This window comes from Lycium ferocissimum, unplaced genomic scaffold, assembly GCF_029784015.1.
Source record: "Lycium ferocissimum isolate CSIRO_LF1 unplaced genomic scaffold, AGI_CSIRO_Lferr_CH_V1 ctg1758, whole genome shotgun sequence".
Taxonomy (NCBI): Eukaryota; Viridiplantae; Streptophyta; class Magnoliopsida; order Solanales; family Solanaceae; genus Lycium; species Lycium ferocissimum.
Window position 1 is genome coordinate 36,044 of NW_026717283.1, and position 18,278 is coordinate 54,321.

General features: G+C 37.8%; 1 protein-coding gene across 1 annotated transcript; it reads left to right on the forward strand.

Moving 5' to 3' along the window:
* Positions 1 to 2,245: 2,245 nt before the first annotated feature.
* Positions 2,246 to 3,078, forward strand: LOC132042732 (18.2 kDa class I heat shock protein-like). Its single transcript, XM_059433261.1, has one exon. The coding sequence runs from the start codon at positions 2,421 to 2,423 to the stop codon at positions 2,889 to 2,891; it is 471 nt and encodes a 156-aa protein (XP_059289244.1). The 5' UTR covers positions 2,246 to 2,420; the 3' UTR covers positions 2,892 to 3,078.
* Positions 3,079 to 18,278: the final 15,200 nt, after the last annotated feature.

Here is an 18,278-nt window from a genome sequence, read left to right on the forward strand (position 1 = left end):
TTCTAGTTGCCTTTAGCTAGCCTTTTTGTTTGGTCCTTGACTCATATTTTGAATCCCATTTCTTGATTTATTTTGGTCTGTATGTCTGTTTAATGACTCTGTGTTGGTGTTACCTTTCAATGATAATGTAAACTGTTTGCTCTCTTATATCTCTGTGCCTAAAATATTCAAGAAGATATAAATTGAGCTAATGTTTTTATTATGGGTACTTGTGATAGCCCCAGTGGCCATGAGTTTCTGTTATTGGTACTTGTGTTTGGCCATAATTTTCCATAGAATATTTTACTTTTAAAAAGAAAATATGAAACCTGATTTATACCCATAAGTTTTAAAAACTATATATAAAAGAAATACTCAACCATATCAAGTAAGCATACTTGCTAATATCAAATTATGCAGAACCTTCATTGATGACATTCATTGTCATTATCACAAACCATAATCGTATATACCGATAAGTTTGGCACAAAATTAAAATCTTTATAATGAACTAGATAATAAATTATCCTAAAATTATAACATGATATTTTAATAACAACTACTAATAACACAATTACTAGCTATTATAATTTGTCAAATTACAATTATTTACAAACATCTAGCATTGCAAGAAAAAAAATGACGGTAGTAACTAGATGAGGGACTTTTTTTTTATAAATACGAAAGCTTGGGGAAAGTTTTAAATTTTTTAAAATATCAACGGTTATATCTTGGGCCAAAACACGTTTGAACTGATTTTGGGATTTGAAGATTTGGTTTTCAAAATCTTCAAAAATTCTATGTCCAAACAGATATTTGAAAATATATTTTAAAAAATCTCAAAATCTATGACCAAACGGGAGCTAAGTTAGTTCCATGTGGATATGTAGTTATGTACTTCACTTGGCAAAAAGAAAAAGTTGGTGAAATTTGAAGACTTACTAGAGAATATACCAATAATATGTTGGTTGTCTTTTTTCGTTGTGGTTTTAGTTTAGTTAGATTTTATTTCATGCTTCTTTTATTTGAATAATAAATTTGTCTTTTTTTTTTCAAGAAATAAATCGAATAATGAAAAATGCAATTTATCTAAACTTTAATTCCAATTAATGAATATCCAATAAAAATATTATCTTTGTGATTTAATCAATATAATAAAAATTAAATTTTATGTCTTCTATCAACTAAATTTATAAAAATATTAGTTTTTAAATTCATTGAATCTTTCAGAACCGCGCGACGCACGAACAAATTCACTTATTTGGATACAAATCCAAAGCTCGTAATGCCCATTACCTTAAATATTTTATACAGAAAAGTCTCTTAAAACTTCCAACAAGTATTTCAGTGTTGGTACAGTCCATTAAACTGTTGCAAACCTTGTTCACAAAAAAAAGGCTGCAGTGTTACTCTTTTGTGTCTGCACGTCTTTGGTTAATCAAGAGTACAACGGCAACAACCACATGTTAAGAGGCATGGTTAGATTTATTCTGCGTATGTGTGATCCTTGACTGATAAAATATATTTTTTAAAATATTTTCCCTATGTTTTAATTTAAGTGCATATAGGAAAACTATCTAATCTTGTCTTTTAAGTTAAAAATATGTGTAATGTACTAAAATATCTTTTGTATTTTGTGGTTTTAACTTTTAGACTTATCATGTATGGTATTTGAATTGTCAACTTACTAAATACAGAAAAAGTTACTATTTTCGAGACAGACCAAAAAAGAAAATAAGACACTTAAATTTGTACTGAACGAGTAACCATAAAAGAGAGTTGCTCAAATAGTAAGCACCCTGCACCATCAATCCGACAAAAAGGGAGAAATCTCCTGGGAGTAGGGGGGAAAAACAAGTGAACAAAGTGATCTTTTATGATTTTACAAGTCTCTATAGGTTTTTACGGGGAAACAATTACTCCTTCGGTTCAAAAAGAGAGTCCATTTAGTCATTTACACACCTCTTTAAAAAATATTAATTTTTAGACAAAAATAGATAATTTGACTAAATTATACCTAATTAAATATGTATTGAGATTTGATCACTTAACACTTAATAAGAATTTATCTGAAAAATAAAGTTATTTTTTTCTTGATTCGGTAGGTGGACACTTTAAACAAAAACTAAAGGCCAAGTGGCCACTCTTTTTTTATTTATTTTTTATTTTTTTACCCACTCTTTTTTAATTGAAGGGAGCATTTTAAAAAAATAGTGTGGAATATTGTAGAAGCCTCTCCGTTCTGATACAGAAAATTAACCGTAGAACATCCTAGATTACACTCGAATTTCACAAGTTTGTCGGTTCATTGCCTATGAATATTACCGCACCTTCTCTTAGTCAGCGTCAACAAATCATCAAGCAAATCAAACAATACGATCAAAACCAAAAATTCAAGCTTTTATACATTTTTTCTGTTCTTCAACTAAAGTTTCCAAAAAATGTCTCTGATCCCAAGCTTCTTTGGCGGTCGTAGGAGCAACATCTTCGACCCATTTTCACTCGACGTATGGGATCCATTCGAGGGCTTTCAAATTGCCAATGTCCCATGGTCCTCTGCTCACGAAACCTCTGCTTTTGCAAATGCAAAAATTGATTGGAAAGAAAATCCAGAAGCCCATATCTTCAAAGTGGATGTTTCGGGTATTAAGAACGAGGAAGTGAAAGTTGAAGTTGAAGAAGGAATAGTTTTGCAGATTAGCGGTGAGAGGAGCAGAGAGCAAGAGGAGAAGAACGATCAATGGCACCGTATGGAAAGGAGTAGTGGCAAGTTTTTAAGAAGGCTCAAGTTGCCTGAGAATGTAAAAATGGGGGAAATTAAGGCAGCTATGGAGAATGGAGTGCTCACTGTGACTGTCCCGAAAGAAGAGGGGAAGAAGCCTGAGGTTAAGGCTATTGACATCTCTGGTTAAAGAAATGTAGATTATTAAGTGTTTGTTCAAAGTCCCTTGTTTATGATGTCTAAGATTTTACTTTGTGTTATCATGTGTCTTTCTAATTATCTGTGTTGTTATGAGCCTTCTACTTGCAGTTGTAATCAAGACGATTTGTGAAAGTTTGATTACTGAAATATATCCTTATCATAATTTGTGTGCATTACTTTCTTTTTTATTTCTTTCAAAAAGAGTATTTCTTTTTATATTTAGTAAGTTTTTCAATTTCAATATTTTACGTGGCATGTTTAAAACTACAAGATTTAAAAGATTATGTACATTTGTTAGCGCGAAAATGATAAAAACACAGTAATTAATGTGGTTCGGATCGATGTGATCCTAGTTCACGGAGAACAGTTGACCCTTTTATTAATAAAGATCGGTGTAGTCGCTCATAGGGACATATCTATCTGGATAGAGGATAGTCTAGGCCGATTCATAGATAGATCTCTCTCCATATAGATAGGTATCTCCGTGGATAGAGATAAAGATAGGGAATGAGATAAGAATCTCTAGAGATCTTTCCTCTCCACTTACTCGTAACAGGCTTTTCTTCTGTAGAAGACTTCTTCCGAATGGTATAATTGTCCGACACTACGTTCCTCGATCTTCAAAGAAGTACAGGAACCCAACTACCTTCCTCCCAGCCCTGGCTGGGCAACGATCTGGGAAAACAACTCTGGGGGAAACTCGGTATCTGGAGGAAACTCAGTAGGCCGAGAAGAACCCAGCGTAAACCAACCCCTCCAGTGGCATACTTTATGGAGAAAGGCTTCCATCAGCAGGCAGGTATTTACTTTTCTGATACCTTCACGTCTTGTTGTCAAAGAATAAGAAGAATTGCTTAAGTAAGGTAGTCGCTTCTTTTTTTCGGTATAAGAATGACCGACACTTTTATTAATATCAAGGGAGAAAGTAAGTTATAAGATTGAATACTCTTATGTTCTATGTTCTGTCCTTAATAAATCCTAGCTAGCATGTACTTATACTATTAGGTCTAATCCTTTCCTAAAGAGGATCTAAATCCCAATAACACTCGAAAATCAACAAATAAAAAAGTTTTTTTTATTTCTTTCTGCTTTTGAGTAGGAATTGGCTTGAATATCTTATCAATTTCACAATCTCCACCTTGAGATGAATTTCGAGCTTTCATATGAACGTCATTCAGTCCAATGTCTCTAAGCCTACGTGAGCTAACTCCGTGTAGGAAACAAGAGACAATAACCAAAACCTTGTACATACTAGTAGCTCTACCTTGTCCTGCCGTTCTCCATCCTGACGCATCAGTTGATGCGAACTCCTGCCAAATTCATACAATGACTGAACTGGACAAGAGGAACCACCTCGGTCAACATATCCGCTGCGTTGTCCTTTGTGTCAACCTTCAAGACCTTAACTATGCCTTGTTCGCACGAATAAAATGGAATCTGATATCAATGTGTTTGGTGCGATCATGAAATCTCTGATTTTTTATCAAGTGAATAGCACTCTGGCTATCACATTTTAGAATTGGTTCATGTTGAACCCTACTCAATTCTGACACCAAACCTTTCAACCATATAGCCTCGCTTCTGCTACTGCCATATATTCGCCCTTCTGTTGTGGACAAAGAAACTATAGACTGGAGAGTTGTCTTTCAACTTATGGTACTAGCTGCAAGAGTAAAGATATAGCCCGTAGTTTCCTTCTATCAAGATCACCTGCAAAATCAGAATCCATATAATCAAGGGTCGAGAAGCCTTCATTTCTCATCCCGCAAAAAGTTAGACCAACATTCGAAGAACTTTTAAGATATCTCAATATCTACTTAATTGCTTCCCAATGCGTCTTACCCGGATTAGACATGAATCGACTTACCACACTCACTACTTGAGCAATATCAGGCCGAGTGCAAACCATAGCATACATAATGCTACCAACTGCACTAGAATAAGGAACTTTTGACATGTACTCGACCTCTTCCTTTGATTACGGTGCCATCAAAGAAGAAAGTCTGAAATGTTGTGCTAACGGTAAAGTAACAGGTTTACATTTATCGATGTCAAACCTCTTAAGTACCTTCTCAATAGTCTTCTTCTGTGAAAGATGTACCTCACCGTTCTTCCTGTGAATCTCCATTTCAAGGATTTTCTTAGCTTCACCTAAATCTTTCATGTCAAACTCCTTACTTAGCAGTTTCTTCAAATCAATTATCTTTGTCATACTATTAGCAGAAATAAGCATATCACCAACATATAACAGTAAATAAATATTTGAATTACCAGATACCGTCATGTGATACACGCAACTATCAAATGCACTTCTCGAGAAACCTTTAGTAATCATGAACACACCAAATCTCTCGTACCACTGTCGTGGGGACTGTTTCAAACCATACAAAGGTTTCTTCAATTGACAAACCTGATCTTATTTTCCTTCAATAAGGAAACTCAAGGGCTGATTCATGAAGATCACCTCTTCAAGTTCACCATGTAAGAATGCAGTCTTGGTATCAAGCTGATGAAGATTCAGGTCATAATGGGCAACCAAAGCTAGTAACAAACGAATTGAGCTATGCTTCATGACTGGTGAGAAAATCTCATTGTAGTCGATTCCCTCTTTCTGACAAAAGCCCTTAGCAACCAATCTCAATTTGTACCTAGCATCTTCTACACCTGAAATGCCATCTTTTTTTTTTTTGAAGACCCATTTGCAAACAACTGTTCTCTTCCCCTTTGGTAGACTCACCAAGTCCCATGTCTGGTTCTTGTGCAGAAACTCCATCTCTTCGGTCATGGCTAAACGCCATTAATCAGCTTCACCACACATAGTAGCTTCTGTATAGCTTGAGGGTTCTAGATCCTTTATTTCCTCCTCGGCAGTAGCTAACGCATAGGCCACAAGATTAGCTTGCGAAGGTTGAGGATAATATTTTGGATTAGGCTTCAGAGTTCGTTTGTCTCTTTCAGTAGCTATACTATATGGTTCACCTTCAGGTACTACTATGTGAGCTTTTTTCATTATCTGACTCCACCTGAGTCACTTGATCCTCCTTCTCGATGAGTTTCACATTTTCCTCCACCGTTTCTGTTGTAAGAACTTTTTGTCCTGCAAACTCAATAAAAGTCTTTTTAGGATCAAGTATAAAGGCCTCATCAAAAGTAACACCTCTACTGATTACAAACTTAAGAGAATCTAAACTCCATATTCTATATCCTTTTACCCCTTCATCATATCCCATAAATAAACCTTTTCGAGCTCTAGGTTCTAGTTTTTCATCACTTATATGATAATATGCGGGACATCCAAAGATTCTTAAGTACGAGTAATCAGATGGTTTACCTGACCATACCTCATTTGGAGTTTTGAAGTCAATCACCGATGCTGGAGAATGATTAACAGCATAACAAGTAGTATTTGTTATATCCCGTATTTTGTACATTGGGACAATACGGGCTAACCATGATAAGTTAGGGACAAGACTATTCCGGGATACAAAGTCGAGACTTTTAACCACGATTTTGTTTTAAGACATAAGTTACTTATGATTTTGTTGGCATGGAATATTAAGGAAAATTTGGGGTTAAAAGTGAATATTTGGAATTTGATAATTCATGAATTTACGGGGCAAGTGGCCGGCCACATGGGTGTGGGCCAAGGGCCACATGGATGGTTATTATATGTAGTAAAAGATGACTAAGTAGATCATATTCATCATCTTCAACACTTAAGAAAATTCAAGAAACTTGGAGAAAGATAAAGAAGGCCATTCGGCCATAGCTTGCAAAAATTGAAGCCCAAAAATCTTGAGCAAAAAAATAGTTTCTTCTAGCAAATCAACCAATTGGAAGGTCCTCTTTAACGTGGTGTAGTTGTTGGAACAAACAAGACATTCATTCTTGCAAGAACAAACCCTAGCCAAGTTGTGAAGTTAAGAAGGAAAGGTAAGGTTTAATTCTCTTTTTCATATGTTATGGATGATTTGTGTGTGTTGTAGTATGTAAAAATGGATGAAATTCATGAAATATTGCATGTTGAAGTTGAGCCGTGAATATGGGATATTATGTGTGGCTTGTAGCCGTGTATATGTGATGTTGTGTAGAAGTGATGAATTAATTCTATTTAGCATGTTTGGTTGTTGTAGTGTGTTGAAATGGATGGAAATCATGAAACATGTGTGTGGTGGTGGTGGCCGAATATGGCCTCCCTTGTATGCCAAGGGATGAATTAATTTTGTTTAGTGTTTTAGTTGTTGTTGTTATGGATTCCATGTTGATAATGAGAGTTTAATGATTCAAGTTGAAATTGTAATTGTTGTGGGCTGATTTGGGAGTTAACGTGATTGTAGTGTAGTTTTCATATTTATGAGAATGACATTGTTAAAGTGTAGGTTGTGGGTGTAATTCATGAAATTGGGAGAGAGGAATGTGTTGCTGTGTTGTTCTCGGGTTTGGGGTGGTTTCGGGTGAATTGGAGTGTTGGTTGGGTTGTCTTGAATATTGTGTGGGTTGTTTAAAGTGTTCTTGAATATTGTTTGAATGGTTTCGGATTAGTAATTGAACGTGTGAGCATTGGTGTTAGTTTGATTATACGTGGTTGAATTGAATATAATGGAATGTTGTTGAATTATGTAGAAAAGAGTATTTAATGTTAGAATGTGTTTTGAATTGATTGTTGATGTCGTAAACATGGTTGTTGGTATTGTTGATGATTTGGCCGAGTTGAATTCTCGGGGTGTTGAATTTCTGTGGGAAATGCTGCCCAAATTTCGTAGAATTAAGTGCTAGTTTGGAATTGAATTCCTAAATGCCTATAGCTAATGTTTGGTATCAATGATGTTGTTGTAGATCTTGGGGAGTCCGAGACTTAGGTTTGGATTAGCTTTGAGAGCGGGCGAGGTATGTAAAGCCTAACCTTCCTTTCTTTTGGCATGTCTTAGTTGTAAGTAGGCTATGCTACGAGCCTCGGGGTAACTCTATTCTTGAAATCCGAGCATGTCTACGATTCTTATTCACTTTTTAAAGTTGGCATTTGTAATGTAATAGAATAATGGTCCTTATGTCTTTGGTATGATTGGATTTCAAATGTTGCATAAAAAGTTTTGTTCCTAAAAGGTTCTATGTCGAAAAAAGGCCGTAACTTTCGTAGACAGAACCGGATCGCCTCAATATGCTCGTAGGAGGTTCTGTAGCGTATAATGACTATAACTTCCATAGGCGGGCTCGGATTGGGTTGATGCTCGTCCGTGGGTCCCGCGACTTTCCTTTTGTATAGTTCCAACGACTTTGTGACAACACTTAGTATGGCTATCGTTCCGACCCCCGAGTATGGTTAGTCTACTTATCTGTTGAGTCTGTAATGATGATTTTTATGCATATGGTTACTCACGACTCTGCTCGTGCATCCTGTTGTATCGTTCGCCGAGTCCCGGGCCGGTTATGTCGTCGTGCGCACTATGTTATATTCCGGTGTTATGCTGTGTTATGGTTCACCGAGTCCCTCGCTAGAGGGCCGGGGACCCTATATATTTGGTGTTATGCTGTGTTATGGCGTTATGATGTGTTATGGAGATATGTCGGGTTACGGAGATATGAAACCTTCTGGTGTTATGCTGTGTTATGGCGCCAATGACGGGCGGGCGATCATATTCCCTGAGCCCTATGCATCATTTGTGTTTTAAAAGTAAACATTTTGGTATTTTGGATATTATACTTATTTTCTCGTATTCGTTTCGATTATGATTCTCGTTTTATCGTATTCTTGCTTTGCATACTCGTACATATTCCGTACCGACCCCTTTCTTCGGGGGTGCGTTTCGCCCTGCGGTACGACGCCCATTTCGTGATCCGCTTGACCTAGGACACCTATTCTGCTATCTGGAGCGCTGCCTTGTTCCGGAGCCTATATTTTGGTACATACTTTTCCGTTGTATATGCATATGTCTATTCAAGGGTACGGCGGGGCCCTGTCCCGTCATATGATTATGTTGCTCTGTTTAGAGGTCTGTAGACGTATATGTGGGTTGTGAATATTTCTGTTCGGTTGTGTTCGTATGGTATATGTTTTGGGCAGTCCCTTTCGCTGTGGCAGCCTTGTCGGCTTGCGTTTGTATATATATTTTGGGGCGTTGCGCTTTATGATAGCCTTGCTGGCTTCTGTGATATATATTTGTGTTTGCGACAGTCTGAGACTACGTTTGCTCTTTGTATATGCATAAGTACTTGTATGTTGATTCTGGTAATTGGGTGTGTATGAGTGCCCAGTTCGGGCACTAGTTGCGGCCTACGGGGTTGGGTCGTGACAGTATTTACTGCTTTTGCCCAGAACTCCTTAGGCACCTTGGCATTAGAGAGCATACATCGTGCTTTCTCAAGAAGAGTGTGGTTCATCCTTTCAGCTACTCCACTATGTTGTGGTGTATGCCTAACAGTTCTATGTCTCAATACACCATGAATCTTGCAGAAATTGTCAAACTCTTCATTGCAAAACTCCAAGCCATTATCTGTTCGAAGACACTTAATCTTTCTGCCAAACTGATTTTCAGTTAATGTCTTCTAGTTTTTGAAATTCTCAAAGACATCACTTTTAGCCTTTAATAAGTATACCCAAACCTTGCGTGAAAAATCATCAATGAAAGTAAGAAGATACCTCTTTCCACCCTTGGATGGAACCTGAGATGGACCCCATTAATCTGAATGAATGTAGTCAAGTACCCCTTCGGTTTTGTGCTTGTCCGTGCTAAAGCTGACCCGTTTCTGCTTTTCAAGGACGCAATGCTCACAAAAATCAAGTGTGCTAATCTTCTCACCTTTCAAAAGGTTTCGATTGCTCAACATTGCCCAGGTGAGCAAAAGCGTATGTCACGACCCAACCCCGTAGGCCGTAACTAGTGCCCCGAGCTGGACACTCGTACACACCTATTAGCCGGAATCAGCATGCAAATAACTTATACGTATACAAAAGTCAGACGTCGTCTCAATCTGTCGCATACAAACATAGATCGCACGAAAGCGGCAAGGTACGTCATAATATACATAACATATCAAAACATATATGCGTGCAGCCGGCGAGGCTGCCACGGCGGATGGGACCGCCCAAGACATAAATCACACAGACACGACCGAACAGAAACTAATCGCAACCCACATGTGTGTCTACAGACCTCTAAGAGTAACAGCAGAATCATATGACGGGACAGGGCCCCGCCGTACCCCTGAATAAACATATACACATGCAACGGAAGAGTATGTACCAAAATATAGGTTCGAACAAAGGAGCACTCCCGGATAGCGAGTAGGTGTCCTGGGCGGCGGATCACCAAAGTGGGCGTACGCTGCGGGCATGAAACGCAGCCCCCGAAGAAAGGAGGTCAGTACGGAATATGTACTGAGTACGCAAAGCATGAAATACAGTAAACAGGATCATAACCGGAACAAGAAGTACAGCAAGTAAGTACAATATCCAGAATACCAAAATATTTATTTTTGAAACACAAAGCATGCATGGGGCTCAGGGAACATGGTCGCCACCCCGTCGTTTGGCGCCATAACACATCATACTCCAGAAGATTTCATATCTCCGTAACCCGACATATCTCCATAACACATCATAACGCCATAACACATCATAACACCAAAATATAAACGGTACTCGGCCCTCTAGCGAGGGACTCGGCGAACCATAACACATCATACTCCGGAATATAGCATAGTGCGCACGACGACATAACCGGCCCGGGACTCGACGAAAGATATAACAACAGGATGCATGAGCAGAGTCGTGAGTAACCATATGCATAAAATCATCATTACAGACTCAACAAATAAGTAAGTAATCAATACTCGGGGGCGGGAGGATAGCCATATCAAGTTCTTTCAAAAAGTCGTTAGAACTATACAAAGGAAAGTCTCGGGGACCACGGACAAGTATCAAACCAATCCGGGCCCGCCTATGAAAGTTAGAGCCATTATTCGTTATAGAACCTTCTACGAACATATCGAAGCGATCAGAGCCCGTCTATGAAAGTTAGAGACATTATTCAACATAAAACCCTTTAGAAAAAAACTTTTTATGCAACCTTTGAAATCCAATCATACAAAAGACATAAGGACCATAGTTCGACTATATTAAGAATGCGAATATCAAGAAGTGAATAAGAATCGTAGACATGCTCGGATCGTAAGAATAGAGTTACCCCGAGGCTCGTATCATAGCCTACTTACAACTAAGACATGCCAAAAGAAAGAAAGGTTAGGCTTTACATACCTCGTCCGCTTCCTAAGCTAATCCAAACTTAAGTCTCGAGCTCCCCAAGATCTACAATAACGTCATTAAATACTAACATTAGTTATAGGCACTTAGGAATTCAATCCCAAGTTAGCACTAAATCCACAGAAATTTGGGCAGCATTTCCCCTATAAATTCAACATCCCCGAGAATTCAACTCGGCCAAATCATCAACAACAATACCAACAATCATATTAGCAACATCAACAATCAATTCAAAACGCACTCTAACGTTAGTAACTCTTTTCTACATAATTCGACAACATTCCATTTACATTCAATTCAACTACATACATTCAAGCCAACATCAACGCTCACATGTTCAAGTACTAATCCGAGATCATTCAAACAAGATTCAAGAACACTTCAAACAATCCGCACAATATTCAAAACAACCCAACCAATATACAACTTCACCCGAAACCTCCCCAAACCCGAGAACAACAACAACAACACATTCCTCTCTTCCAAATTCATGAATTACACCAACAATCCACACGTTAACAATGTCATTCTCATAAATACAAAAACTACATTAAAATCGCGTTGGCTTCTAAAACAGCCCACAACAATTACAACTTCAACTAGAATCATTAAACTCTCATTTTCATCATAGCATCCATAACAACAACAACCAAAATACTACATAAAATTAGTTCATTCCTTGCCATACAAAATGGCCCATATTCGGCCACCACCCCAACACACAACTTTCATGATTTTCATTCATTTCTACATACTACAACATACACAAACCATCCATAACATATGAAAAAGAAGATTAACCTTACCTTTTTCCACTAAACTCCACAACTTGGCTAGGGTTGTAAATGGTAGAAACGAATGGTTTGTTGACTCCAACAACTACTCCACGTTAACAAGGACCTTCCAATTGGTTGAATTGCTAGAAGAAAATATTTTTTTGATCACTATTTTTGGACCTCAATTTTTCTTGCTATGGCCGAATATGGCCTTTTTTTCTCCAAGGTTCTCTAAGCTTCTAAGATTTGTGAAGAGATGATGAATGAAATAAATTGTCATCTTTTGACTACATATATTATGCATCCATGTGGACCATGGCCCACACTACATGGAACGGCCACTTGGCCCTTTTGTTTCATGAATTGTTAACTTTCCATAATTCACTTTTAACCCCAAATTTTCCTTAATATTCCATACCAATAAAATCATAAGCAACTTATGCCTTAAAACAAGTAAAACTCTCTACCTCGTATCCCGGAATAGTCTTGTCCTTAACTTATCATGGTTAGCTCGGATTGTCCCAATGTACAAAATACGGGATATAACAGCGTAAGCCTCGGGCGTAACAGCGTACGGCCCAGGTGTTAAATTATAGTTTATAATTTTTATTATAGGTGTAAAGATATTTATACTTCATGTTTTCATGTTGTTGTGATTTTTCCTAAAATATATAAATAAATAAAAAGCAACTCTCATTAAAAATCACACTATCATAAAAAATTTCTTAGATGATTATGCCTGAAATTGATAGGATAGAGTTTTCATAGTACTATGTTCCCGAGCAACTTTATCCATTTTTGTCATTGCTCTTACACTTTTTACCCTTCTCCTGTTGAGTGTGGGAAAGACTAATAAATGTGGAGATTGATGATTAAGTGGATGAAGATTTCATTTTAAGGATGGGAAAAGGGTCAAAAATATCCCTCTCTACTTTGTTTTAATAACTAAAAATATCATCCGTTATAATTTTGGGTTATTTATGCCTATGCTGTTATGAAAGTTAACAAATCTTCATTTGACAGAAATCTTTAAAATAACCCGATTTCATAAAAAATAACTGTTATATCCCGTGTTTTTGTACATTCGGGAAAATTTGGACATAGTTGTGACTTGTAAGAATAAGGCAATATTTTGATTTTGGTCAATATGTATGTTGTTGTTCTTGAAAAGTATGAAGGTGAAATATTGAGGAAGGCCAAGGGCAAAATGGGAATATCGGAAATTGGTCTCGGGAATTACAAATGAGATTATAATGAATTGGGCTTAGAAAAAAAAAAGAACAAAGAGGCCCAATGCTTGGGGGTGGCCGGCCATATGCTTGGCCCAAGCCCAAGCATGTGATAATCATGTGCTTCATTAACAAGGGAGCAATTATATATATACACATGATCATCTCTTAAGAAGCTTCAAGAAATTAAAACAAAACCATGGAGAGCCAAGAGAAGGCCTCTCGGCCGAACCTCTCCAAAAAAAAAAAAAAAAAAAAAAAAAGAATTTCCAAGTCCCTTAGCTTTCATCCAAGAATCTTGTTCTTCTTGAATTCGTAGTAAGTTCAAGACGCTCTTCGACGTGGTATAATTAGTTTAGCAAAAGGACGACGTTTGTGGCAAGTGGAAAATTGAAGAAAAAGGTAAGAATTTCTATTCTTTCATGTTATGGAAGAGCTATATGTTATAATGATTAAAATTGAATGAAGATTATGGAATTGTGGTGTGTGTGTGCATGGCCGTGTGTGTGTGTGTGAAGGGGTGTGTGGCCGTGTGGTATGTATGATGTAGGAAGAGAATGAAATGAAATTCATTTAGTTGTTAGTTGTGTCGTTGTGACATATATGACGTAAATAAGTCTTAAACGATTCGAATTGGCATTGAAATGGCATGTATGGCATTATGGGAAATTATGTGATTTTTATATGAATTGTTATATAAGTATGGAAGTAAGATTCTAGATGTGAATTATGATTGTTGTTGACGAATTTGGGAGACGAAAATGTGTTATGAACATTTATGTCGAAGAATGGAGGTTTTGAATGAATTGTGAATTCGGTGGAATTTTTGTATGTTTTGCAAATACTTTGTGTAATTATATGGAATACTTCCGGATTATGTTGGAATGACTTTGATTAGTAAATGAATATGGAAATATTGAAGTTAGTTGGGGATGTGAAGTTAAGAATAGAAATTGTTGCATTATGTTGGAAAAAGACTATTTGTATTAGAAATGCGTTTCCGGTTGATTATTGGTATTGTTGGTATTGTTGTGGTTGTTGTTGTTGATATTATGGCCGAGCTAAGTCTCGGGGATGTTGAATTTATAGGGGAAATGCTGCCGAAATTTCGGTAGACAAATATGGATCTAAGTTTGAATGCATAAAAGCTTGAAGCTTATATTTGGCAACTATGACCAATTGTAGATTTTGAAGCAAACGGGATTTGAGTTTAAGCGAGCGTAAGACGCACGTAAGGTATGTAAAGCTATCCCTTTTCTTCTTTTGGCATGTCCTAGATATACTAGGTTTGAATTTGAGCCTCGGGGGTTATCCTGCTCCTCGAAACCCGAGTTTGATTTTAGTTACTATTCATTCAGTACAATTGAATCATGACTTCTATGTTTTGTTGGAAAACTATTCGAACATCCATAATTTGCGCAAATGTGATAGAATTGCTTTGAAACCTACATAACCGACTCCATAGAGTCTAATGTTCGTAATTTATGCCCGCCGCCTCGATTTGACCCGAGGTGGGCCCACTAGTCCCAAGGTTTCTTTCGTTTGTCTTATTTAATCTACTTTGGTTTGATATAAAGATGGGACCTTTGCCTACGAATTTAAGACTCCGTCCGGTTTGTTCCATAAGTGATATGAAAGCTTCTAAATGTGAACGACACTAAATTTTCAGAGAATAGTTAAGAAGTATTTTTCGAAAGTTTTATAAATCTAAAGGCTCTCAACTTTTGTATATTAATTACGACGGACCCAATGCTTACTTTAAGCCTTCGATCTTAATATGAATATGTATATGTATTTGTTTGTCGATCCTTGGAATTTAATTATGTATTTGCATATGGCTTCGCACTACTCGCTCGTGCCTATACTATGATTTCGTTCGCCGGTTCCGGGCCGGTTTGTGATCGTGCGCACTATGATAAATTCGGAAGTATCTTTGTGTTGCGGTTCCGAGACCTCGCCATAGGGCCGGTTACCGTGTATGGAGTTATCTTTGTGATATGGCTGATGATATGATTTGTTCCGATGACATGATATGTCACGATATGATATGTGTGATATGATATGTTCGGGGTTTGTACGGAGATTTGAAACCTTCTGGAGTATGTTGTGTTGTGGCACCAGCGTCGGAGTGGTGACCACGTTCCTGAGCTTTATGCATGATTTTCTATTTGCATTATGTACATGTGTCTTCAGTACAGATTCTGATACTTTGATCCGGTATTTTCTCTCTGTACCCTTCACTTCAGTTATGGTTTGGATTTTTGTACTTTATGCTTTACATACTCAGTACATCTTTCGTACTGACCCCCTTTCGTCGGGGGCTGCGTTTCATGCCCGCAGGTACAGAGGTTCGTGATCTGCCAGTGTAGGCCACACATTCTGCTATTACAGGGTGCTCCTTTTGGTCCGGAGCCCATATGTTGGTACCTACCTTCTGTGTTGGTTATGCTTTTGTATATTTGATTATTTGGGGTACGGCGGGGCCCTGTCCCGTCATATGATCTGTTTTGATTTGTAGAGGCCTGTAGTCATATTTGTGGGTCGTGGGTCCTATGTGTGTTCGATTTGTTCATGATTTGCATCTGAATGCGGTCCCGTTTGTTATGGTGGCCATAATGGCCCTCATGTTTGTATATGTGCATATATGTCCGGCGATGTATATTCCGCCGCCCCTCTGACTTTGATGTGACACTTTTGTACGCGCGACCGCTTAAGATAGTATTTATTTTCACTTCTGCTAAATACGATGAATATGATATTTGAGCTAAGCTAAATTATGATGATTTGATCTGAAAAGTCTGTTTGGGTGTCCAAATAGGGCGCCAGTCGCGGCCCACGGGGCTGGGTCGTGACAAAAGTGGTATCAGAGCGGTTTGTCCTCGGAATGTCTACAGGCCGTGTCTCGTAGAGTCTTGTTTATCGGTGTGTTGTGCACCACATCTATAAACAGGAGGCTACAGGACATTTAGGGTGTTACTTTTCTTTGGATCTTAGATCGTGCGATAGAGCCAGCCGTAGGAAATGAATTCCTTTTTACTAACCTTTGATTTCAGCCGAAGAACGGTATCGACAGAAGACAGTGACTGATAATACTGGGAGCTACACAGTATACAGGTAAGTAATGGTACGGAGGATGTGTATTGGGGAGGTTATTTGAAGTATGACTGAAATGTAAAGTTGAAGATCGAAAAGGAAAATAAATAGGAAAATGCCACCGGTGCTATTCGAATTATGTGTGTAAGGTAAGTCTCGACATCTTCATACTTTTATTTGAAATTATTAGCCTTGTGTGGCTATGATACGATATGATACGCATGTATATACGTTAGCCCTGTGAGGCATTGTTGGTATTCCCTGCGTGCAGGTTTTGGGACAGTAAGAAATACAGAGGAACCTCTGCCCAAATTTTTCCAGCATTATAAAAAGGAAAATGAGATGTACGTTCTTAACACGTCCTGAAAGTCGATACCGATAGAGTAAATCTGTTGTGTTGAATTAAAGTTTAAAAGGCATCCTCTATGTCATTCGTAAGAAGCACCGTCTTTATGTGGGAAATTCTATTTTGAGAAAGTATATTTGAGCAGCAAATTTGCAATTTATTTAAACGGACCAAAATACGTTCCGACCATACTTTGCTTTAGAAAAGCCTATGTTGAAGGGCAAAAATATCCAGCAGTTAAGTATCACCTTATTGGAAAAATACAAAGCGTATGACAAGTAGTTGGGAATTAAATGGTTCGCTTACTATTCCTATATGTATATGGGGGCAATTATGTGAATTAAGTACTAAGGAATTCTGCGATGTTTGCCGGATTTTAGTTTCCTTCTGCTAGCGGTTGGAGAGGGAACTTTACAGAAATATTTTATCAGTTCCCGACGAATGATTGGAGTCGGAATTTGCGGAATAAAATTTAAACTTGTGGGGCTGTGTGGGATTTGACATATAGACGAAGGTAAGTATTGAGGATTTAGATAAGGGGCGACACAGTAACTATATGGTTAGAAAAGTGAAAGACTCCTCCCTAGATCGGGGTGGGACCCGCTACGAGGACGTTTTGAAAATTGTTAAGACCCCGACTTGTCTAAAATTACGTGACAAAGGTTGAGCGGGGCAGTTGAGGCGATTATACCGGCCTTAACGCACCTAAATGCATTAAAGTTTTAAGGTTAAGCGTGCTAGGGCCAGAGCAATTCTGGGATGGGTGACCCCCCTGGGAAATGTATTAAAATTTTCATAAATATAGCTATGAGAGACAAATGAGAAATCTGGGGTAATCTAAAGGAAATTAGAGTATGTGGAATGGTTAGCAACATTATGGAGGTCGTGTGAGTTGCGACGGATTAGATTGGTGAAAAGAAAGAGGAGCAACGCAGCTCCGAAATTTGAGTAAGTTGGAACAGGCGATTGGGAATGTCTGGCAACAGAAACGACAGATATACATATATGTATGTGTGAGACTCCCCTTTTATGACTATGTCGACCAATGGGCGAACCCTAACAGTTAGTGTTGTAATATATGGAAGATATTAAGGGGACAGAATTTATGAGATAAAGTGAAAGGTGTGGGATAGATGTTACGAGATAAAGTGATATTGATTTTGTTCCAGGTTGACATTGGAAAACTCTAACACAACGATATTTGGAAAGAAAGGAGGGTAATTGAATAGAACAGAAGGAGATCAGAACGCCAGAAAAGTTGGAAGTAAGAAACGTAATTAAGCAGAGCCTCAAAAAGAGCCGACGGGCAAAGCACAAAATTAATTGCAAAAAGGGACTGGAACGTCATAGTGCAGGGCAAAGGAAAACCCATGGTATGGAATGATGAATTATGTGAATATCAAGAAATGCGAATATCGAGAAAGCGGAATGACACATAAGGAACGGGTTTGAAAGAGGGGATAATTTGGCTGAATTTGTCAACAAGGAAGAATATGATTACTAACAAATAAATTTCTACATTAATTACGTTATTTGAGGACCAGCTATCGGATAAGATTTTGTAATAGGTGATCGAGAGTTTCCATCACCTCGTGAATTTATTAAAGTCTCGCACGAGGCTAATCAAGTTATAGATTGTAAGGGAAAGACATGGGTATGGTATAAGTACAGC